General features: G+C 36.0%; 1 protein-coding gene across 1 annotated transcript in view; it reads right to left on the bottom strand.

The window, feature by feature from the left end:
* Nucleotides 1-26,630, bottom strand: part of tnrc18.S (zinc finger protein 469 S homeolog) — a 102,360-nt gene that overhangs the window by 11,905 nt on the left and 63,825 nt on the right. The window contains exons 16-26 of the mRNA XM_041579208.1: nucleotides 23,893-24,112; nucleotides 22,801-23,070; nucleotides 13,124-13,327; nucleotides 10,814-11,217; nucleotides 9,405-9,548; nucleotides 6,428-6,569; nucleotides 4,956-5,073; nucleotides 4,604-4,679; nucleotides 3,067-3,175; nucleotides 425-541; nucleotides 85-249 (exon numbers count right to left, since the gene is read on the bottom strand). Of these exons, the coding sequence (XP_041435142.1) occupies nucleotides 85-249; nucleotides 425-541; nucleotides 3,067-3,175; nucleotides 4,604-4,679; nucleotides 4,956-5,073; nucleotides 6,428-6,569; nucleotides 9,405-9,548; nucleotides 10,814-11,217; nucleotides 13,124-13,327; nucleotides 22,801-23,070; nucleotides 23,893-24,112 (1,969 nt within the window). The remainder of the gene's footprint in view (nucleotides 1-84; nucleotides 250-424; nucleotides 542-3,066; nucleotides 3,176-4,603; nucleotides 4,680-4,955; nucleotides 5,074-6,427; nucleotides 6,570-9,404; nucleotides 9,549-10,813; nucleotides 11,218-13,123; nucleotides 13,328-22,800; nucleotides 23,071-23,892; nucleotides 24,113-26,630) is intronic.

Raw genomic sequence — 26,630 nt, 5'->3', positions numbered from 1 at the left:
CATCATATAACATTTTCTCTTAAAGCAATAAAAACATTTTAATACCCCAAATTTCCTTTTATTATATCAAAGGAAGATACATACCAGCACTCTGCTTAAGAGTTGGTTTTCGCCCCCGTATCTTGCTTTTTACTGACACTTCTTCACAACCTGTAGGACCTGCTTCCTTTGATTCTCCTTGTTCCTTGCTGGATTTACGACTCCGTGGCTTTGCACTGGGGACCAAGAGGGCAGGAGAAGGTTCTGCACCTGGGCATGAAGCAAAACATCCAGGTGATAGTAAATACAGATAAAGCAATTTATCATAAAGATATTTTCTTTGAATCCCTTGAATAGTCACCATATATTTAAATATATGAAAATGTTGCATCAAGCGACGGTTTATTTGTAAAGTTGAAATACGTGACACTTTTTAAATACCTACATTGTATTTTATAATCTGGTGGTAACAAGCGAATGTGAGAGAGTGGTATTCGTCCTGTGTCTCCATCATCAAACTCCACTGTAATAAGGTCTGAATCTTCTTTTTGATCCGGGCTCCCTTTAGACAGAAAAGAAAACACAAAGCTGTATCTCCTTCTATGTCCTTAGTATTAAAATCATGTTTTATTAAAAAACATTTTGATGACCTGTATATACTTTTTTTATACATATGTTACCAATAGATCGACATTAAACATCCTGAGAGAGGTTCATGATTTCTGCATGTAAAAAGGCGTCTCAGGAAATGTGCTGAGTGCCATTTGCGGAAAAGGTCTACTATACGTCTAAAGGTGGCCATACACGGGCCGATAAAAGCTGCCGACAGACCGAGTCGGCAGCTTATTGGCCCGTGTATGGGGCCCCCCGACGGGCTTCACCGATCGAGATCTGGCCGACTTTCGGATGGGACGAAAAATCCCTTCAGATCATGGCCACATCTATTCGTTGATGCGGTCCTGCGATCCGACCATTACTATTAGTTAGGATCCGATCATTGGGCCCTAGGGCCCACAATCGGATCAGCCCGATATTGCCCACCTCAAGGTGGGCATATCGGGGAGGGATCCTCTCGTTTGGCAGCATCGCCAAACGAGCGGATCTCTCCGTGTATGGCCACCTTAAGGTATCTCAGATACAAAAGGGTATGAGCAACTGATATTTACATGCTTTTGTTTCAGTTCAAATGGACAAATAATCAAAGTCTTACATTTTGGTCACCACTATTTCATTGGAGGCTTTAACTTCGGACTTGTTATTAATGGACTTTTTGTCAAAGACTTCTATGAAGTTATTAAAGGACGTTTGTGCACTTTGAACTAATTCTCATGAACTACTTAACATATTAACTTGGGATGACATCACATTGGTATGTGGGAGGGGTTTGTAATCCTCACCTTCCCCACCCCCTACTCAAAGGAGAAGGAAAGGTTAAAACTAAGTAAGCCTTATCAGAAAGGTCCACCTAAATATATTGTACCAGTAAACCCTCAGAGTAATGCTGCTGAGTCCTCTGTCAAAAGAAAAACTGCATTTCTTTTCTTTTATTGTTTACACATGGGCTTCTGTATCAGACTTCCTGCCTTCAGCTTAAACCTCAAGCTAATACTGCAGCTGCTATCCTAAACAAACAGAGAGCTTCTAGAGCTTTTTAATCAGGTATGGTAAAACATTCTACAGAATAAATATAACATTCTAGCTTGCACTATTGCAGCTAATCTATTGGCAATAAAATGCCTCCGTAGCTTTCCTTCTCCTTTAAATACAGGTTCACTGGTGGATACTCATTAGGTTTGATAAAGGGCCCTGAGGGGCCTGAAACATTGCCTTTTTGTGAATGCTTATGAGCTAAATAAATCACCCATTTCACTGAGCAATATTTTTGGTTTGTTTCTGGATTTTGTCGATACTAACTTATGTACAACAAGGTCATATGAGCGCTATTAATTATACAACTTCAGAGCAGAATATTTCATTAGAGATCAGTAGGTGGAGGGGGAGTCACACCCCCAACAGGTTCAAAAGGTTGGGTACTGTTAACTATCATATGTAATAGGAATGTTACTATAAAGAACTCAAAGACATTATTGCAAGGATAACAAACATCTCTGATGAAGACTCACTGTTATATTAAATTACTTCCTGCAATTACAATGTACAATAGAATACCTATGTTTTCCTCTAGTAATTAACCCACAGGGACTTGAGGGCATTTGTGGCTTATATAGTATGTCAGCATTTAATTATTCAATATGTCAGCCTTCTATACTTATCTCTTTTAAAAAGATTTCCTCAGCATATCAGCTCTCAGGCCCTGGGCACACTAAGCAGATTGTCTGCTTTCCTATGCATGTTTTTTTTTTTTTATAGAATATAGAGGCGTAGGACAGCGGATCCGATCTTATGCACTGCCCCCCCCCATTGCTACATTGATAGGCCCATGCATACATTTGTAGTACTATACACATAGTGTGCCCAGGGCATAACATTTTAATACATACTGTATTTTAATTGTTAATCCACACTTCAAAAGTTAATTGACTCCTTATAAAGACTGTAAGCTTCAGCATGGCAGAAGAATAGGAATACCAGTGCTCTATAAATAAACAAACAAGGATCCAGTGGTACACTTCAGTTGTGAAAAATTGTGAAACATGTATTTGCCTTAAAACATAGATTAATGTGACATACCTGAGGCGCTTCTATTACATACCTCATATTATGCCATACTATACAAATACAGTATGCAGTATGTAACATAAGCATCTCAGGTAGTGCAGATCAATCTATTGATTATGTTAGCTATGCTTTAATACCACTTTTTTTAAAAATAATTTTGGGGAAGTGCATTTTTTCCCAAAAAAGGAGTGCCAGCAAAGGGAAAAAACTTAATTCACTAGGGGTACCACCGAGAGAATGAAGGTTTCCTCGTTATATCATGTTGGCCTGGACATATCTGTGAATATTATAGTGATTAAACATTCATTTGCAGCACACCAATGGTATGTTTCTATTGTAATTATTTAATCCCCTTTCCCATGTATTCGTAGTTTTTTTATTCTTACTTTACCACTTTTTTATTCTTACCTTGCACAACGGTACCCGGATATAAACAACGATATTGTTGGCTCCAGTAGGCTGCAATTCTAGTGCCTTCAGGTAGGAAGCGGATTGAGGAAGGTTTTACATCTATGATCTGCACATGAAATAAAAATACACATCCATGTAGCCAGTGACACAGCAGACTTATCCCAATGTGTAATAAATTTTTAAACAGATGACCAGTAAATGCTGCAGAATTAATGCAGATTGGTCTTCTTCATCCCACACTATCTTCAGAAAAGTAAGCCAGATGTCACCTTAACCTACATCTGTATTGTGGCTTAACATTAAACAGTCAGCCCACTCGGTTCTGTACCTGAACTGTTTCCTGTTAATTTGTCACTAAAATAAAAAGCCAGCGCCAAAGGCACAGCGCCAAAGGGTTAAAAAAACTTTCCTTAAGTACTTGTTTAGGTGGGTACTCACAAACAGGGAATATCAACTTGCACGTAAAGAATCATGAAGCACTTCTCCTGGTATGAACTGTAAATCGACAAGCAGCAGCAAATAGTGTAAAAATACCTCTTTAATATTTTAAAAGCAAAGATTAAAATGCACTCATGGCAGAAATTTCTAAAAAGCATATCTATGCACCGTCCTCCTGGAAGCTCCCCCTGTATACAACCGTCCGCACAAGGAAGGTCCCAAAAGATCGAAGTGGCTTGGGAAGATGGAAAAGCAGCTTTTTGCGTGTCGATTTACAGTTCATACCAGAAGTGCTTCATGATTCTTTACTTGCAAGTTTATATTCCCTGTTTGTGAGTACCCACCTAAACAAGTACTTAAGGAAAGTTTTTTAACCCTTTGGTGGAGGATAATACTAAATGAGGGTAACACTTATAAGGTGAAACCAGTTGGTTTGCTTTTCACACAAGAGGTGGCAACATTGTAAAACAATATAACCCTATATTTTGTTTCGTTTGTCTGTCTCCTGTGCCTTTGGCGCTGGCTTTTTATTTTAGTGACAAATTTGCGGACTTGGAGGGATACAAGTGGGAGCCGGCTGGGATTTGTGGACACAATTGAACCTTGGGCCTATTTTTCTTCTAGGATACCGGTTTCCTGTTAATGTTAATGTTTAGTATGATGTAGAGAGTGATACTGAGAGACAATTTGCAATTGGTTTGTCTGGTTTGCTACGGATCAAATTAACCTAGCAATCATGCACCGATTTGAATAAGAGACTGGATTATGAATAGGAGAGGCCTGAATAAAAAAATAAGTAATAACAATACTTTGTCAGCTTTTCAGAGGATGTCTTTTTTAGATGGTGTCAGTGACCCCCATTTGAAAGGGTCAGATGAATCAGGTAAATAATTCAAAAACTAAAAAAAAAAAAAAATGAAGACCAAATTGAAAAGCTGCTTAGAATTGGCTATTCTATAATATACTAAAAGTTAACTTAATGATGAACACCCCTTTAATAAAAAACAAGATCATGAGTTGAATTTTTAGAGTTTTGCAAACTACTACATAAAATATCTTGCTCAATATAACTCAGAAGCATTATTTAATGACTTACTGCTTCCTGTAGGAGCTGCTCCTGGCAGTAAATGTGTGGACGGTTTCCTCTCTCACCCTCAATAATCACTCGATATCTGGAAGACATGTAAAAATGAAGATAACTGGTATTGTAAGATAAAACCCCTATGGCAACTGCACATGGTAAGTTTTCACCCCCAGGAATAGCACCTGCATTTATCACCAAAAAATTGTGTTTTGTTGTGTTTTTAACAATTACTAGTATATGTCAACTCTTTATTGAGAAGTGATCTGCAATGGCATTAAGCGTTTTTCTCAAAATACTACTTATACCATGGCTAATATTCCAAGCATTTTACACATTAACAATGCTTTTGTGCTTGGTTACTTACATGTCTGGGGAATGGACAGTCTGTACATGACCAGCATAAAGCAGTTTATCATCCATGGGAATAAGAACCCGTAACCCATCCTTCAGCTCGTCTTTATCAATAATACAGGAATGTGGAGCTTGAATGACAAAACAAAAAAATGTAACAAACAGTAGTAGATCTCAGGTGACCTGACAAAGGTGCACTCCCCCTAAATCACTGTGTGATCATTAGCATAATAAAGCATACGGGCAAGTCTCTGTTTGAAAGAACGTTGTGTGCCAGGAATTCTCTATACCTAACAAGTTTATACAAAATTATAGTGTGGTTTGAGGGATGGCTGATATCTCATCAACATTGTGAGCCAGAACAAGTGGTGCTGCTTTATGTTGAATTTATTGATCTGCTGCTAGGCATTTGACCTAGTAGCAGGGCTAGTTCAACTTCTGGAAGTGATTGGATGTCACTCTAAGCTGTACAGTATGGCCATTTCCTTCCATAAAAACACAAAGTCTCAAACTCTTTTTCATCACCAACTGTTTCACAAAGAGCTGCGTGCTTGCACCTGCTTTGTTTGAAACCTTTTCTCTATGGTAGAGCTGATATGTTAGATGAGACATTTTGGATCAACAATCTCCACCAATCCACCATGATATTAATACAAGGCACAGAATGCATCAAATGCCAGGACCAAGCAAATAACTTAAAGGGTCTGCAACAAAATGTTAAAGGTTCTGAAACAATATCCTAAATAGAGTAAACATCAAGAGGAGCATCTACTTGGCTTTGGTGTTGAACAGACTTATGTACTTTTCTTTAAAGAAGTAAACAATAAACCATCTAGATGTGAGAAGTAGAGTTTCACAGGTGGTACCTTAAAGGAAAGCTATACTCCCAAAATGAATACAAGGAACAGTAACACCAAAAAATTAAAGGGTTTTAAAAAAAATGACAATATAATGCAGTGCTGCCCTTTACTGGTGAAACTGGTGTATTTGCTTCAGAAATGCTACAGAAACGCTACAATAGTTTATAATAGTTTTTAAATCATTCTGGAAAAAAAAGGAACCTAAAGTGTCTATCGTGTCCCCCTTGAGCACCCATTGTTTGCAGGGCAGGTAGAGTTAATGCATTCCTAGTGCTAGAAAATACCCACAGAAGTCACCGAATGGATGGATCCAGTGAAAAATAATTTTGTTATAACTTTACTTCTTTATCAAAGATTTGCTATTTTCTCAATTTCAATTATGGTTCAATCCATGTCTATTTGTTTCTGTACTTAGCTGTACCTGTATTTGTTTAATTAAAGACTACTTTGTTAAATGAAAACAACGTACACTATATGAGCACTTAGGAGACTCTGTTTAACTATGTTTTGTCCCAATGCTGCAAAACAAAGAATATCACTTACCATTGCAATATTACAACTTGTATTTATCGCCATAATGACAGCTACAGTACATTTCATTTACTCTTAGACAGTATGTGCTTACCAGGTGTGTTTGGCCTCTCAGGATGTAAACACAGAGGTACATTTTCATCTTCTGAGAAGCTACTGTCCTGATTTGGCTCAAAGTCTTCTTCAGCAGCCATGCTCTCCATAAGTTTGCTAACGGCTCCACCCTTGCTACGATTCTGTAAAAAAAAGAGAGATAAGTGCTCTGACTGAGATTTTATTATCTCATTTTATATATGTTTTAATTACAGCTGCATAGTGGCCACCTAACAGAAGTCAGTAAATATTTGCTATGTAAAATATTATGCCTTTGCACAAATAAGTTTCCTTTGTGCAAATTGAATATAGCTTTTGCAAGCCCAAAAACTATTTAGTGATAGCTTCCACCTGTGGAAGAAATCCCTCAAATTGTATACCGTATATACTCGCGTATAAGCCGAGGTACCTAATTTTACCTATGAAAACCAGAAAAACTTATTGACTCGCGTATAAGCCTAGACACAACTCAGAAAAGTCTCAGAAATATCAAACAGTCGGTTTAATGTTAAAAATCAAGCCATGATGTGGGGAAGAGCGAGAGTTGTAGTTGAGGAGGAGCCACAGGTTGCAGACATGAGGCATGGCCTCCCCATACAAATACATTGTTCCTACAGCTGTGTCTGTTCAAGTTGTCAACCACTACTAATTATTACATACAGCTTATGGTTCACATAGCAACTAAAGCAAGAGAATGCAGATATAAGTCATATGGCAACCATTTTGGATTCATTAGCACATTTCTATGGCAGGCACAACATTGTTATTCTTTGTTTATTTCTTCATTAAACTGCTGTATTCAGGCACAGCAAAGAAATAGCTCTTTATGCTGTTCATCAGCTAGCAGCTCTGCTGCAGTCATGATTAATTAATGAGCTACACATACAGTAAATGAGAAGAGAAACATCTTCAACTAAGATTTCCTGACGAACATGAAATATTAGAGAACCAACAAGATACTGCTTTTCAAATTACCGGTATACAACATGGCGAGGGAAACGACGGCGACCCGACTGTTCTATTCTCCCTCCTCCCGCTGGTGCGCACTGCAGCCTGGGAAAGACTGGCACCTCCTCACTGCAGCCGCTACCTGAGCCTAGCGCGTATTCACTTCCTGCTCCTCCTCCCCTCCCACTTATTGTTATACCTCCCACAGACCGCGACGCCTCCTAGCGCTGTTCTCTCCTCGCTGCTCTTCCGGCTACTTCAAGCTGACCCGCGTATAAGCCGAGGTAGGATTTTCAAGCACATTTTCGGTGCTGAAAATCTCGGCTTATACGCGAGTATATACGGTAGTTTGCAACAGTAACCAGTGTATAATAAAACCTACTGAAAATGTTATGTTTGCTCCAAAAGATTACGCCACCGTCAAGCATGCCGTATAAAAGTACAAAATGAGCAATTAAAATACAATGTCAGTCTAACGAAGAATATTACACTGTTCACTGTGAGGATGATTCACATTGGGGCAGGGCTTGGTTAGGCTTGGAGTAAAGACAAAAGGGAGAGTGAATTGGTTAACCTGGAAGCAGAGAGAAATAGGGGAACGACTTTGGCTGCTATTGCTTGTCACTAATTGACATCACTAGGTTATGCTACTTAGAAAGTGTTGGTGGTTCTCCTGGACTCGGCTAGACATCCAAGAGAGGAAGCGAGGGAAAGGGGTGGTGCTGGAGATTTCTGGAGTTTTGGAAGAAACTAGATTTAAAAGGTACACTAAAAAAGTACAGAATTTCACCAATGGCCCAATTAAATCCATTGCGATTCTGTCAAAGGGAACTGCTTATAACACATAGCAGTTATGCATAGGAGCAGATAACACAATAGGAGCAGATAACACAATATTCACAAAACTTCATAACCCATGCTTGTCCTCCGGGCCACAAATATCTCTTTAAAATGCATCCTTGTGTATTTTATTTAACTTGGTACAGCAAATCTTGGTACATAGCTAACTGCAGAAATACCTTGTAGGTCCCAGAAAATCCAGGTTATCATATAAGTGTGTGATGATATGGTCGGTGGTGCAGGTAACACAATGTTTATTTAAAATGGGTTTCCCTATGTGTAGATGGTTAAATGAGGGACATGTTAACATCTGGATGCAAGTAGTGCAGTCTGTACACTTGTAGCAGCCCAATTTTGGTTTTCCAAGCCATGACTGTGGTGGTTCAACATGGTAGCAATGTAGTGGATCCATTTTAACTAAGCAGCCCCTTAAATTTCGTCTTGTATGCTACCCTTGGGTTTAACCTGAACACAGACAGACCGAGTTGGCAGCTTATTGGCCCATGTGTGGGGCTTCCCTGATCAATATCATCTCAATCGGGCAGGTTAAAAAATCCCACCTGATCGCGGCCGCATCTCTGCGTCTATGCGGTCCCGCATATACAGTCATAAAAAAATGTTGGAAATCTCTCTGTTGGGGTGCCCAAATTTATGCGACTGTCTAATTTTGTTATGGTGCATACTACATATTTTCTGTTAATCCAAAAAACTTTATGTCACTGCTGAAATACTACTGTTTCCATAAGGCATGTTATATATTAAAAGAAAGTTGCTACTTTGAAAGCTCAGCCAATGATAAACAAAACGCCAAAGAATATATATATATCTCAACAAAAATAGTCCGCACTCTTAGGTCTTGTGAAGTGAAAAAAAATTAACAGGTGTTCTGAGTGCACCAGGCCACAGGCTGTGTGTGTGTGTGTGTATATATAGATATATAGATATATAGATATATAGATATATATAGTTTAAAGTTTGTTTTTTTTTTTTAAGACCTCACGTTTTTCGTCCCAGAAACACAGGATTTTCAATAAAAATAACATTAAAGGATTATTATATCTTTCTCTCCTATTCAACTCATACTGAGCTCATACTTTTAATCTGCAATCAATTTCCCAAGAGACTGTTGATCTCTTTTTTTCACATTACCGTATTTACAAATCATATACATTTTCCCCTAAAATACTCGCCTCTCTTTTCATGTCCTTAGCTTTCGACTTGGACTTTCTGCTGCAGCTTACTGAACTGGTCACACTAAGTCTGCTCACAGACACAGAAGCCAAGGTAGCATTAGGAGATAGGCAAGAAGGCATGAGTTCTTTTCCCTTCTTCTTCTAAGATAACATGGAAAATATGGAAACCAACCAGTTTAGAATGTATTCAATATCTTTACACTGCAGTTAATGTGTAACAGGTGTAGTCATATTATTCTTTTTCTTTAACCTTATACAACATTATTCATTTTATACAAGAATGTACAGAGATTTTGTCACAAATCATTTCTCTATACTGGGCATAAGATTGGTAAAGGTATTCTGTTATGATTTTTATGATGTAGTTTCTATTTCTAAATTACACTGTTTACACTGTAAATAATTTACTCTACCATGTAAAATTTTATTCCTAACCCAACAAATGTATTTTTTTAGTTGTAATATTGGTGTGTAGAAATTTGCCTGGTCACGTGCTTTCAGAAAGAGCCAGAACTTCAGGATGGAACTGCTTTCAGACAGGCTATTGTTTCTCTATCTCAGTGTAACTGAAGGAGTTGCAGTGGGACATGGATTTTTACTATTGAGTGCTGTTCTTATATCTACCAGGGAGCTGTTATCTGGTTACCTTCCTATTGATCTGCTGATCGGCTGCTGGGGGAGGAGAAGTGAGGGGTGATATCACTCCAACTTGCAGTGCAGCAGTAAAAATTGACTGAAGTTTATCAGCGCACAAGTCACATGACTGGGGACAACTGGGAAACTAACAATATGCCTAGCCCCATGTCAGATTTCAAAATTAAATATAAAAAATCTGTTTGCTCTTTTGAAAAATGGATTTCAGTGCAGAAGCAGCACTATTAACTGATGCATTTAAAAAAAAAATGTTTCCCCGTGACAGTATCCCTTTAAGAATAAGGGATTTGCGCAAAGCCTCTAAAGAATTTACATAGCATTTGTATCCACAAACTGAAAACTAAATGATACATATTTATTAGTAAAGCTAAAGCAAGATGCCCAAACTGGCCCAAAGGGTTCTCTTGCAAAATATGCAACACAAAAAAATGGTATTAGAAGGCATAATAACTGAAAAATGAAACACATTCCAAGCTATGCTTCAGCCTGCATAAAAGAGTACAGCTGCAGGGGAGAGCAGGAGGAAACGCAGCCTATGGCCCCGTACTAACACAGGTGCGGGGATGCAAAGGAGTTTTTTAAACTTCCCATGTGCCAATCCCCATTGCTCCAAAAATGTTTGCGAATAAAGGGAAGGGGGGTGACAAATGACAGCAGGCCTAGGGGCGACTGCTATGTAAATCTGGCCCTGGGTATTTCGAAATAAAACTTTTTCTATAATCCATACAGAAATAGCCTTTCCAAGCACTAACCTTGCAGTGTTCTTTGCTCGGTTTTAGTTTTTTAGGGATAACCGTAGCCATTTTGTTGCAGCGATTGGGTTTAGACATTAAGTTTACATCATTTGTAGTAACTGACAATAAAGATGCAGGATTAACGGCATCATTCAAAAAGATGCGCTCACTCCTGCGCCTGCCCCACAGGTCATCATCACTAACTTCTTGCCCAAACTCCTCACTTAAAGTTCTTGGGGATTTGAACTTCTTTATTTTTCTTGGCCTATCCATGATACTCCCTTTTTTTAAGCTTTTCACACATGTCTCATCCTCAGTGAGAACTGGCAAAGCACTCTCTGCTTCCAAAGAACTTGTGCTGGGTGAGGGATTTCTCATGATCTTCAATTCCCTATCTGAATCAGAATAGTGAAATTCTGAACCTGTAAAGAAAAAAAAATGATTTAAATTATATTAATTTTCAAATGCTATTTGAAAGCATATGTTTTATCGATTTTCAAAAAAGGGGGGAGGGGAAGGGGTACAAAATAAAAGGGGAAAGGGAAGGGATGATGAAAAAACAATTAAACATATACATTAGTCTGTTGCAAAATCAGCATCATGTACCATACCGTAAATACACTACCATCAAGAGCATTTAAGTGCGTAAAAGGACACAACTATCTCTCCTTTTCAGGGATCCTGGTCTGGGTGCGAGTTCAAATGCTATTTGACCCACTTTCTTTATCTGTTTATCTTATGCTTAAGTCAAATTTAAAATCAAACCCCTTTTAATGAACCATTTTCCTGAATTTTCACTTACTCAAATGCTTTTTCTCACTACAATTCCTCTTAACACTATGGCATTGTCCAAAGAGTTTATAACTGATCCAACTTGGGTCATAATTGCTACTGCCTAATTAGCTACATATACTTATTTAAAGAAAGGATTTGTCTCAAATGTCCCTTCCTTCACTTGTATTTCTAGATATACATACTCAATAGTTTCAATACTTTATTTTAATTGCAGTTCAACATACATTCTGTGACAAAAAACAAAATTTGTATAATGAAAGAAAGGATATTTGGAATTGAAAGCACATTATAGCTAATGTCTCCATTCTCACAATGCCTTGCAGCATGTTCTGCTGTAAAATGCACTGTAAAGTTGATAAATCACATGGAAAATGGAGTCTTCCAGACACTTTTTTTAGTTCAGCTTTTTTCTGTACAGAAAGACGTATAAAATTCCTTTCTATTTGATAATTTTTTCCAAAATCAAACAATCGTTTATTGTTCTTCTCTCTAGACAGAGTTTCAGTCTGGCAGTTTAGTAATCCAGTTACAGACTCTGAACAAAACTGAAAAAAGGGTTTGGAAGGTCAAAACTGCCTTTAAAAGAGCACTAACAAAAAAATGAATGTATTTTAAAGGAATAACTATATAATTTACTGTTGTCCTACAAGGGTAAAACTGGTGTGTTTGCTTCAAACACGGAACTATAGTTTATACATGCCATGGATGCAGCCATTCAAGCAAAGGATTCACAGTTGATCATTTCTGAAGAATACCATGTTTTAATCTTAAATGGCTGCCCCAGTGGCTACACATCAATGTATTTATATAAACTATATCAATGTTTCTGAAGCAAACACACCAGTTTTACCAGTGCTTTGCAATACTGCATTATATTTCCATTACTTTAATTTTTTGGTATTACTGTTCCTTAAAAAAAAAAAAAAAAGTACTGACTTTTGCTACATTGTTGCTACATTGTTGCAATATATATATATGTAAATATATATGTTCTCAGGAAAAGCAGTGGATGCAATTGCAAGACAGATAATGCCTCCAAAAGCATTTACATTTAAAAAATAACCTAAACCTTTTCACTGTTACAGCCAAACATTTTTTAAACATTTTCTGGTCTCCCATTTTAAGGAATTTATTTTTAACTGAAATTTTCAAAATCTATTGCAATTATTGTGTAATTCCACTTCTGTAACATGATATTGACTTATATATGCCTAAAAACTAAATTAAGAAAATTCATGATAGAGAAACATTTTATGTGCAAAAATATATTTAGAAAGCCTCATGCCTTCCAAACACAATGATACCAAAAATACATAGTTTTATAAAGATTTCTTCCTTGTATAAGCATAGTAGGATTAAAGAAGGCAAGAAAGAGAGAAGTATCATACATTTAGCGGTCACTGTATTTATTGAGTTCTAAAAGATATTATTCATGAAAGTGGCAATACATTTACTGTACCCTGTAATGTGCCTTGGGGTTATTTTGGATGAAATTAGCACTGGTGGGGTCTGAATTTGTTTGTTAAAACTTACCTATCAGGCACTGTCTTTCCTCTTTGTTCTTAGCCTTTTGCTTAGCTTCCAGTTGGATAACGGATATCGGCGAAGATTTGACAGGATTAGGAAGCACACTGGCTGCAAACCGTGCAAGAAGACCCAAGCCACTTTCTTCCATATGCGGTGAAGACAAGTGATCTAAGCCATAATTAGCACAGTCTTCCTCCTCTGAGGTAAAGTCTAGCAAATTAACAAAAAGTTTAAGTTACCCATAAAGGGATACGAATGACAAGAAATTAAAATGAAATAAATAAAGCAGAGAAAACCACACGCACGCACACACGTTGGACTTTCTGTTTAGTATGTAAAATTAGGGGAGGGTGAATATCTGAACAGCTAAATGAACATCAATTCAGCAAACTTGCAACATCTTAGAATGCTTCTATATTTTAAAGATGTGTATGTTTGTAAATTTACTAAAAGCATAAGAGCTTATTTCTCAGTTATCTAAAAATAGTAAAGGCTCTTTTCATTCACAAATTTTTAATAAAAGTAATAATCCAGCACCATTGGGATTGCAGTGTATTTATGTCTGTTCATCACTATGTGCAGGCCCGGATTTGTGGAAAGGCCACAATGGCCTGGGTCTAGGGCGGCAGAATTTTAGGGGCAGCACATCACCCAGCCACATCGCAATGGGTTTAAAAGCACTGGTAATACGTGGACATAGCTCTTCAAATCTCCTGCGCATCAATCCATGTGCTCTGGACCCAATGAGATAAGACTTTGTACGCGCATAGGAAGGTGGGAGGCGGAAAGGGAGGCAACAAATTGTCCGGGCCTAGGAGCGCCCTATGTACAAATCAGACCCTGACAATGTGAAGATCATTGTGCACCTACAAATAAACATGTCTATGATGGAATATTTCCTACATTATTATTATTTATATGCATTGGCATGAACAATCTCAAAAAGCTTACAGAAAGAAAGGGAAAGGGGGACTTTGAGGAAGAAGATATCGGTCACACACGCTCTTAATTTATTGAGCAGAAAATGTTAGGTAAGCAGTGAAAAATGTTACAGGTTAAACAATGAAATATTTCAAATAAGGTTATTTAATTTGCAAAGACTGATGTGCAACGGGAACAGAATGGATTTTGAAGCAATCTAGGAAAAGTACAGAACACACACAGACAATGAACACAATACAGTCTAGTGTAGACTGTAAGACATGTTCTGTCACAATGCCAGGCAGGCTTAGAGCATAGCAGGCTAGTTGAAGGCAGACCATAGACAGCTAATGGGTCTTCTCTTGTTTTCCTCTCCTCCTGGAGACAAATTTCAAAAATTAGGTCTTGATCTCATGTGTGAGTGTTCCACATACCAGAATTAAATTGTACAAACTTTGCCCCAAAAAGCTTTATAAAGAGGCAACCTAACACTCAAGAGATTGTCCTGGCAAGACCTGCCTCCTTCCAACAGTCACAATTTCTATACATATGCACACAGGGAGATGCAATACATAAATAGGTAAATGTTTACAGAGGAAAAACATATTTCTTAAAATATGAAAACAAAGTCACAGTTTGGACTCAATCAGGTTCTTTTAATCCGCCTGTTGATCTTTTTATCTGCCTGCTTTCATTTCTGGAAGCACTAATATAAAACAAGCCTTAAAAAAGTCGAATTAGCTAATGAATAGTGGATCAAAAAAAGGGTATATTTTTATGGACAAAATAGCCTATGGCAGGACAGACTTCTCAATCTAAGAATGCAAGAGCAATTTCACCCGATTGAAAGAACATTAGCATTAGTATTTTTTACCGATAAAAAGGCAGAAGAGAAAAATTTCAAGATGAAAATGATTTTTCCTACCTACATTAAAGAGTTCATGATTCTGTTGACTTGGAACCTGACCCCACGCTGTGCGGTGTCTGCCCTATTCCAGCCAATCACTTTGCTTCTTTAGTGCAGCGTGAGAGCAAATGCAAGAAACCGATACAGACATTCAAAGCATCATGGGTAAGGGTCAGGGGTGAAGGGATGCTCAAGCAGCTGAAAGGAGAAAGCAAGCATTCTAGAAAAGTTTTGTTAATTAGTGCATTTGGTATTTTGGCCTGGCTTTAAGTATCAGGCTAAGTCTTTGCAATCTATAGTACTCAAATATCCCTTGGATGTGTCAAAATCAGAAGATGCAAAAAGTGTTTTGCAGATTGTCATGGACCACTTCAAATATTCTTAATAAAATTAAAGCAATGGCATTTCAATGTATTGAAATTAGAATTCTAAAAACAAACACCTCATCACAACCTGCATTATTGATCAGTGACTACTAGCAGACCAGGTCAGTGGCTAATTAATTTATTGAGCTGCTGTGTTGATATATACTGCATATTTAATACTGTGCATCAGAACCATGAATCATATTCTTGTATGCAGTGGTAATCATCAGTGGTAGTTTGTGGCAAAGTCTTGTTTATTAAAAGAAATAATGTACCTTCTGGTTTAAAATACAAAGACATAAAAAGTCACAGAGGAATTCCATGACCCATATAAAAGCAAGTCTGTTTTCTAAAAATATCATTTTACAACAGGGGGTATATTATTCCATATTTTTGTGACTATTAGGGTTTATATATATATATATATATATATATATATATATATATATATATATATATATATAATATCTTGTAAATTATAGCCTTATAAACGGTGACTAGTTATGCTATAAGTTATAAACAGTGGGTAGTGATGAAATTACCCCTTGTTGGAAAATATAAGGTTCTTTATTCACTATATATATATATATATATATATATATATATATATATATATATATATATATATATATATATATATATATATACACATATACATATACATATTATAATATATATGATTATATTAAGCGTGTGTGCGTGCGTGTGTGTGTGTGTGCGTACACACACACACACATATATTTATATATATATATATATTTCTTTAATATACATTTATTTTTTGCCCGGGGTCTGGCGGTAGTTCAGCAAGCACATCCACAAAAATGACTCAGCACTCATCTTAAAAATTATAATAATGCTGTTATTGTGCAAAATACATTATTTTTAAAATAGATTTTTTTAAAAAGATAGATATGATAGATAAAAATAGTGTGAAAGCTGCATTCTCTTAGAGCTGGGTGGCCATAACCCAAAAAAAGTTTAATACATACAATAAAGGTGGCCCACACTCCAAAAGTCTGTTTTTCTCAAAGTGCTTTATTGCATGAATTACATCATTTCGGCTCCTGCTTGGAGCCTTGTAGTTTATGGAATAAAACACTGAGAAAAACAGACAAGATTTATCAAGGGTCTAATTGAAAATTCAAATTCTCGAATTGTTTTATGGTCAAAACTGTCAAATTCCACTAGGGAGTTATTCAAATTCAACGCGAGGTTAAGATTGAATTTGAAGAGAAAACTTCGAATTGAGTTTTTTTAAAATCGAATTTGTAACTAATTTGATTTGCGTTTTTTGGTTGATTCTATTCATCCGAGTTTTAAAGATTTTAAAAACTCACATGAATTCGAAACTTATGATAAATGTGCCTCATGGTGTGCAGACCAGACATGTATCTTGATTTGCTAAAATACACTAGTGTATAACTTTTTTTTAAAAAATTCTTAAGTGAGAAACTTAGATTTTACATTACCTATTTGCCAACCTCAATTTAACACTGAACACAATAAAAAGATGGTCAGCTTATAACAGTGTAATGTTGGCTATTAAAACAAGATTACAAATTTGTTAAATATAAGTATATACCGGTATATAAAAAGTTCAGGTGAGAGGACAGGATAACACTTTACAAATACATTAGAGGACATTATAAACAAATAGCAGGGAATATTTTCTACCTTAGAAAAAATCAAAGAATGAGAGGCCACAAGGTTGTGGAATGCACTGCCAGGTGATGTTGTGATGGCTGATTCTGTGAAGGCCTTTAAGGGAGGCTGGGATGATTTTTTTGGACAAGCATAATATCCACAGCTATTGGGATCTTAAGATCTACAGTTAATTTAGGAATAAGCATCATTATATATATATGTGAGTGTATGGATCATTTAAAGGATTTGAACTTGATGGATTTTTTTAAGCCAAATGAAATATGTTATTATGCATGTCTTAAATGGAAAAAAGGACAAAAATGATCATTTAGCAATGTAAAATTCTTTATTAGACTTTAAACGCATTGTGAATGTTAACGCATAGCGCCTGCTTAAGCTGGTATATGGTAATGACTTTTTCAGTTATAAGTTTTATTCTACTACTCACTGAAGCAAACCATGAAATTCTAAATCTTTCTTCCACTGCCGGACGGAGGTTGGTAAATAATTTCTGGATTTGCACACATTATATTAAATTTGCACTTTGCAATTACATTTTTGCACAAAGCAATCATTTTTCACCGGTCCAGATTTATGGCGAGGCCACAAAGACCTAAACCAATGGCTGCAACATTTTGGGTAAACATGTCATGCCCCTGTGGACTAGGGGTGCCCAAGGCACAAATCTGAGCCTGATTTTTCACATTACCTATTACTACTACATTTTACTGTTAACTTTTATCACATTTCCCCTTAAAGGAACAGTAACACCAAAACATTTAAGTGTTTTAAAGTAATGAAAATATCATGTAGTGTTGCCCTGCACTGGTAAAACTGATCTGTTTGCTTCAGAAACACTACGATAGTTCATATAAGCAAGCTGCTGTGGAGCAATGGCGGAAATTGAAAAATGGCTATATGGCACAGGTTAACTATTGGATAACAGATAACACCATTAGACAGACAGAGCTTGTTTGCTATCTGCTGTGTAACATGAGCCTTTTCTCCTTTGAATGGCTGCCCCCATTGCTACACAGCAGCTTATTTATATAAACAATAGTAATGTTTCTTAAGCAAACACAGCAGTTTTACCAGTGCAGGGCAACACTGCATTATATTTTCATTACGTTAAAGCACTTTTATTTTTTGACGTTACTGTTCCTTTAACTCTTGTCTGCATTTGGCCCTTATGAGCTTAACTTTTGCCCAAGCCAGTTAACCCAGATGATGTACAGGTTTTCATTATTGAATTTAGGATAGACCTAATGATGCACTGAAAACATTTATAATAAAATAATGAAATGAATGTAAAAACCTAACCTTATGCTTGCCAATTGTCAAGTATATTCCTAATCCTTTACTAAAATATATAAAAATAAAGTGCAACTCCAATCCACTAATGCAGAATTTGAGCTCTCTTTGACAGCATGCCACTACTGGGAATTTAAGGTCATGCACAACAACAAAAAATACAGATGCACAGAATACAGGGTGCAGTTTGGGATTCTGTAGACTTTGTGAACGTTTTGGATATTGCCAAATTCCACAATGTTAAGCAAACAATCTAAATTTAAAGTTGCTTTAAATAAAAGTTAATTTCGTCAAGTCTAAGTGACTTTTTAAGATCTTGACAGCTGAACACAATTTTTTATTCAGAATTTATACAACTTTTTCATTCTTAAATTCAGTCACTGAAGGATTTGGAATTTGGTGGGATCAATTGTCCATAACAGTTATTTATTTTGTTTCCTTTTACCAACATTAAATGAACCAAATTTAACAGATTTTACATTTATTGTCACTTGGCAATACTGACTTTACCTTATTTAGTAAAGCGTATCTTACAAGACAGGGTTTGCATTTGGTTAGAAAAGGTAGGCAAATATTTCACAAATGTTTGGAAGAAATCTACTAACTGTTATATACCAATATCTAACTGAAGAATCTGCATTGCATATATGCATTAGATGACGAAATATTGGCACCATTGCACTTTTTCCAAATATCTCACAAATTACAAATAAATTAATCTACTGCAAAATAAATCTGAAGTTGGCACAAACAGGTTTCCACAAGCCCTTGTTTCACATTTTTTGTTTTGCAGCTCCCCATATATGCATCGAAACTGATAAGATAAATATTTTCAACATTATAATTCTAGCCAACCAACCAACCAACCCAATTTCAAGTTTCTATGTTAATGGGCATATTTATTTAAATTTGTGTTTTTATGAAAAAATAAAAAGCATAATCACAACTAAACATCCTTGCGATTGCTGTTTTTTCTGCAACAAAAAAAATCATGATTTAAAAAAATGTGTGTATGTATATATGTATATATATATATATATATATATATATATATATATATATATATATATATATATATATATATATATATATATATATATAATACACAAAAGCCATGAATATCTTGTAAATTATATCCTTATAAACGGTGAGTTCTGATGTCATCAGTTATAAACGGTGAGTTCTGATGTCATTTCTGTCACACGACTCACTGAAACTTGTGTATTATAATAAATAAAGTACCCCCAGTTGTAAAATATGAGGATATTAGAAGTTACCTTTGGAGTTCCATAACCTGTATAAAAACACTCAGCCTTCGGCCTCGTGTTTTTATATGGTCATGAAACTCCTCGGTAACTTATAATATCCTTATATTTTACAAAAGGGGGTACTTTATTCACTATATATATATATATATATATATATATATATATATATATATATATATATATATATATATATATATATATATATATATATATATATATATATATATATATATATATATATAGTCAACTACAAGAGGTCCTCTGCACTCAACCCATTATCAATATATTTAAGACAGAGACATTTTGTGCATACTGCTACTGAAAAATGCCTTACCCTTTAAACAAAACAGGGATTGTTTGTCCATATATTGCAATATATTTAAGCTGGCCAACTACGTCAAAGTCATCCCATATCTGCACCCCCGCCTAATGGTTTTAAAAACTAGTGGTGAGCACAACTTTCCCTTGTTTGTTATAGTTATACAGGAGCAGTGACCAGCTCCATGTTGTAGCTCCCACCCTTCCCAGCTATAGTCAGGTGATCCCACTGGTGTCTAATAAAAGGGCAGCCAAGTTTGGGAGTTTTACTTTGAAAGCAGCTAGTAAGTTGCAGGTAAAACGTATTCGTCCCTTTTTTAAAAACTAGTGGTGAGCACAACTTTCCCTTGTTTGTTGTGTGTGTGTATATATATATATATATATATATATATATATATATACACACACACATACATACATACACAGTTAGGTCCATTGGTTCTGTACATTACCACAATGAATTTTAAATGAAACAACTGAGGTGCAGCTGAACTGCAGACTTTCAGCTATAATTCAATGGGTTGAACAAAAAGATTGCAAACAATGTGAGGAACTAAAGCCTTTTTTTTTTTAAAACTCAAAAGTAATTGGACCAGGGGTTCAAAAGTAATTAGACAATTGACTCAAAGGCTATTTCATGGGCAGGTGTGGGCAATTCCTTTGTTATGCAATTTTAGGAGTGGCAAAATCTAGTTTGGTACATCCTGAGAAAGAAATAAAGCACTGGTGAACTCAGCAATGCAAAAAGACCTGGACGTCCATGGAAGACAGTGGTGGATGATCGCAGAATAATTTCCATGGGGAAGAGAAACCCCTTCACAACAGCCAAACAAGTGAACAACACTCTCTAGGAGGTAGGCGTATCGATATCCAAGTCTACCATAAAGAGAAGACTGCATGAAAGTAAATACAGAGGGTGCACTGCAAGGTGCAAGCCACTCATAAGCATCAAGAATAGAAAGGCTAGACTGGACTTTGCTAAAAGTTCTGGAAAAACATTCTTTGGACAGATGAAACCAAGATCAACGTGGAACAGCTCATGATCCAAAGAGAAGACGTGGAACAGCTCATGATCCAAAGCATACCACATCATCTGTAAAACAGCGGAGGCAGTGTGATGGCTTGGGCGTGCATGGCTGCCAGTGGCACTGGGACACTAGTGTTTATCCATGATGTGACACAGGACAGAGGCAGCCAAATGAATTCTGAGGTGTTCAGAGACATACGGTCTGCTCAAATCAAGCTAAATGCAGTCAAATTGATTGGGAGGCTTTCATAATACAGATGGACAATGACCCAAAACATACAGCCAAAGCAACCCAGGAGTTTATTAAAGCAAAGAAGTGGAATATTCTTAAATGGCCAAGTCAGTCACCTGATCTGAACCCAATTGTGCTGCATTTCACTTGTTGAAGACTAAACTTTGGACAGAAAGGCCCACAAACAAACAGCAACTGAAAGCCGCTGCAGTAAAAGGCCTGGCAGAGCATTAAAAAGGAGGAAACCCAGAATCTGGTGATGTTCATGAGTTCAAGACTTCAGGCTGTCATTGCCAGCAAAGGGTTTTCATCCAAGTATTAGAAATGAACATTTTATTTTCAGTTTTTTAATTTGTCCAATTACTTTTGAGCCCCTGAAATGAAGTGATTGTGTTAAAAAAGGCTTTAGTTCCTCACATTTTTAAGCAATCTTTTTGTTCAACCCACTAAATTAAAGCTGAAAGTCTGCAGTTCAACTGCATCTTGAGTTGTTTAATTTAAAATTCATTGTGGTAATGTACAGAACCAAAATTAGAAGAAAAAAAAAAGATTTATTGACCTGTGTGTGTGTATGTGTGTGTGTATGTATGTGTGTATATATGTATATATGTGTATATATATATCTTTAACTAAGGTTTACAAAAAAGGATGCACACATGCAATTTGTCTTTTTTTTGCACCACAGTTTAATTACAGTTGAACAATGTGGACACAACAAAGCATACGCACACGTTTTGGCACTATTTTTCAGCGTGGTTTTGACTGTAATACTGCAATAAACAGAGCCCTGAATGCAATCCTTGGTCTATGACAGTATAATGACTTAATGCTTCTGCTATGCTTATGAACCATTGCTTACTTGGCTTTATGAACCAATAATGATGAACTATTTCAAAGGCATGGACATACATACAGGTATATTCAATTTAAAAGTATTTTAAAAAGTTTTGAAAAGCTATATATATATATATATATATATATATATATATATATATATATATATATATATATATATATATATATATATATATATATATATATATGCGTATGTATATGTATAATGATTGAACTTTTAACATCTGTCAATGGTAACAGTCACAAAACATTGCCTTTATATAAACGGAGCATTTTGTTGGTTACCTATTCAATTAAAAAAGATACAAGTGCAAATACGGAAGTGGAAACCGGTTTACAGGGATATTTGAATAATAAAGACTGCAAGACTCTACCTGCTTAATGGATATCTTTGAGATGATGTGAAGGATAGAGCGAACACAGGAAAAGCAGAATGGAGAGAAGCCAAATCTAGTTCAGCTACTTAGGGTACACCGCAAGAGACACAAAGTAGACTAGTTTTGTTAAAAATTAATTTCATATGTTTAATAAAACTCGGTAATACAAGCACATCACGCATCCACACAACATTCCTGTTTACAAAATTCACAAGAAACCTTCATACCATTAAAAAAATATTAAACATACTGAAAAAAAACAAAGCAAAGAAAGATTGGTAGCTCTCAAAGAGCCAATAATGGAAACAATTTTACAAAACACAGGTTCAATTTATAATGCAGCCTATACTGCAAAAAGCAGATAGGCAGCTAAAGAGAATCTGTAATATTTATGCTCCCCCACAGGGACTCTCTCCCTCTTTAAAATGTTACACTTTTGCTTTTAAACTAGTAACCTTGGTCAATCGAGTCCTCCGTTGAATCACTGAAGCTTGATCGGACTTCAGCATCCTGGAGTAAACACAACTGCTTGTTCTTGCTGCATTTCTGCTTAGTTTTGACAGAACTGCAGCTGGAGGTGGTCCTTTCAGGAGGTTGTAAGCACCCACGAGGCAACTTGATCTTTCTAGACAGCATTCTGTACATACTAGACTGCACTAATCGAGAGTTAGATTGTGAAACCAACTCATTCCGCAGATAATCCTCATCTTCTTCTGTGTCTGTATCTGCAGTTAAAAGATTTTTTTAAACCTGTAGGCGAACCCAAATATAGCAAATTCCAAGCTTTATTTGTTAATAGGAAGCATTTATGGGAAAAAAAAAATACAGGTTTAGCCAACTCATGTATAACTTTATAGACATAATGAATGTTGTTGGATTCTTTCCAGAATTTGGTGTATATCTAAGGTACGTATGCTGTTTACTGAAGGTACCCAAATAAAGATTAGCAAAAGTAGTATTTTATAACAACTGAACTCAAGCCACATACCCCAAACTACATATTTTAAAGGGGTCGTTTATATTAATGGTTAGTATGATATAGAAAACAGTTTCTATTTTGTATTTATTGATTTTTTTTTTTTTTTTTTTAAACATCTACATTTTATATTTCTTTTTGTCTTTCAACTGCAATCTGGCTGCTGGAATTTAGGAAATAGGCAGAATAAGAAACCTTATTAAAAAAAAAAAAACAAATCAAAACTTGCTTATAATTGATGCATATAAAAGTTTGTGGTAAACTTCCCTTTTAGCTTCAATGACAATTTCCAGACTAAAAGTTAATCTTACCATGTACATTTCAACATATCATATATTATTTTTATGCCTCCGACTTTACAAAATAGGTGAAACCGAACAAAAAATGTTCAGAAAAGTATATGGTCAAACATTGTTATTTAAACAAATAGAAAGATGGCTCAAACATGAGATTACTTACAGTAGGAGTAGTCGCTAATTTCTGAAATAGCTGGTGAGTGACTTGTGTTTATCTGTCCTTTGACCTTTAGTATCACATGCATATTCACTTTGGAAAGCATTTTTGTTTTTACCTTCATTTGACATTAACATTGGTAAACGAAGAGCATTGTTTTCCTTAAATTCTGTAGTTGCCAAATGCTTGCTGTTCCCTTGATATTTATGATTCCCCCCACTGCCGAACGCAAACTTAAATTTTGACTTTTCTTGCTTAGTGAAGGACAGTGTTTTTTCCAGTTTGTTTGCCAGCTCCTGGTCACTAGATTTCCGTTTCTTTCTGCTTTGGCTCAGGACCTAAAATAAACAAACAAATGAAATTGGAACCAACATTTCTTCAGCACTTTTGTTTAAAAAAAAACAAACAAAAAAAACACCCAGAAAACTAAACAAAAACACTTGGACTAGCAGGGTAGTGTTTGGGGGTGATTTATCAACACTTGAATTTGAATTTTTGCAGCAATGAGAGGTAAACCAGGCAAAATCTATGCTGTTTTGCAATTCAAGGGGTTTTTTTTGTATTTTTTAGCATTTGTAGACCCATTGAAAATGATTGGTAGAATCCGATGCATTTCAGTTTTTTTTTTTTACGGTTTAATTTGTTTGTTTTTTCAATGTTTTCAATAAATAAGCAAAGATTCAAGTTAAGTATAATTTAAGTTTATGGAATCCATTAAATGAATGCCATATCAATGCAGCAATGCAGTCATCACCCAAACAGATGGTCAGCCAGGCCATTCTGAGTGCCCAATACAATGGCCGGTAAGCTGTCAGCTAGGTCTTAAAGGGCCAAACTGACACCTTTTATCACCTTTTTATCAGGCTTATTAAATCTTTATTTACATCAATATTTTGGAGAGATGCCATATAGAATGTTTGACTTTGTATAAAATATATAGTGCTTGGAGGTTTTGACATGAATATTATCATTTCCTTCGGGGTTATGTTTGAAACAAGGTTATACTGATGTTTTTTTTCGAAATAAATTAATTTAATGTCTTGTTTGTGACAAAGGAATTCTTCAGTATAACAATAAAAAATGGGTTAAAAGATTGGTTGTGCAAAATAAAAAACCTTTTCAATACACAATCAAAAATGTATTGTATACAGTAAAGGCTGAAGTGACTAAATGTGTAACATAACAGCTCTCTTGGTTTCCACTAATTGGTTACCATGCAGTAACTGATCAGGTACTTGGCGGAGAGGGGACATATGGGTCTTAACTGTTTGCTTTTGAATCTGAGCTGAGGATCAATTGCAAACTTACTGAACAGTTAAGTCCCATGTGGCCCCCACTATAGTCGCTGACTAACTCACAGTTAGTGACCTGCAAAGCAGGGATTTGGGTTCTGTTCTATTATATTAGACATCCATTCACTCCAGTCTCTTCTGCAAGCGCACCAGCAGTGTGAGTTCCACAGATCTGTTGGCCTTAATTTTGGTAGGGGTAAATGCACTTTGAAGGGACAGTTTCTAGTAGTGGGTGTCAATGAAGGTCACAGCAAGGTGTACTGGGGTTGCATTTAGGAATGGTGAATAGTGAAAAAATTGTATCCTAGGTGTGTTAGTCCAAGGTCCTTTGTAAAGAGGCAAATCAAAATAACAGATCAATAAAAGTATGTGCTATGAGCTATAGGGAATGATCAATACCTCACACAAGGCATGTTTGTATGATGTATGGTACCCAGTTTTTGATAAAGGCTCATAAAGGAGCCAAAACACAAACTTGCCATTTATTTTTATTTCTTTATGTCTTGATAAAGCTGGAATAGATGGTGGCATACTGATGAACACCAGACAGAATAACTCAACATTGGGACAATAGGTAGATGCATCTGTCGTGCCAGAACAGTTATAAAAATACATACAAAATTCACATATTTAACAGAGGCCAGCCAGCCATATGTAAAGTTGTCACATCCTTGAACTGCTCTAGGCTATGCAGACAGAAGTTAAGTTATAACATTTAGTTAGTTATACCATTTAGTTAGTTACAAGCCTACAGGGGGAGAGTATTTGTTAAATCATATCCTCCAATATAAATCATTCCAGTATCCCTATATGTTCTACCAACAGTATAATAAAATGGCGTAAGATATAATTCAGCATCAGGTACCAAATTAGTCCAAATATAACTCTCTTATCTAAATGATTTGTCACAGCACACCTGCCCTCACAGTTTCCTACAATAAAGCTGAATCACCGCAAATAAAGTAATGTACTTACGGTAATTACAAGCTAAGCGAACGGCAACAAATCTCCCGGTGTATCTTTACCCTTACTGTACAAAGGAATATGCGGACATACAGGCATATGAAAAAGTTTGGGAACCCCTCTCAGCCTGCATAATAATTTACTCCACTTTCAACAAAAAAGATAACAGTGGTATATCTTCATTTCCCAGGAACATCAGAGTACTGGAGTGTTTTCTGAACAAAGATTTTAAGTGAAGCAGTATTTAGTTGTATGAAATTAAATCAAATGTTAAAAACTGGCTGTGCAAAAATGTGGGTATCCTTGTAATTTTGCGAATATTAATGCATGTAACTGCTCAATACTGATTCCTGACAACACCAAATTGGTTGGATTAGCTCATTAAGCCTTGAACTTCATAGGCAGGTGTGTCCAATCATGAGAAAAGATATTTTAATTATTTAATTGCAAATTGTGCTTCTGTTCGACTCTCTACCTCAGAGGTTTAAACTGTCAGTTTCAACTGTAAGGAATGTAATCAGGAAATGGAAGGCAACAGGCACAGTTGCTGTAAAACCCAGGTCTGGCAGGCCAAGAAAAATACAGGAGCGGCATATGGGGA

Source organism: Xenopus laevis, chromosome 9_10S, assembly GCF_017654675.1.
Source record: "Xenopus laevis strain J_2021 chromosome 9_10S, Xenopus_laevis_v10.1, whole genome shotgun sequence".
NCBI lineage: Eukaryota > Metazoa > Chordata > Amphibia > Anura > Pipidae > Xenopus > Xenopus laevis.
This window is presented reverse-complemented; position numbering and strand designations above follow the sequence as displayed.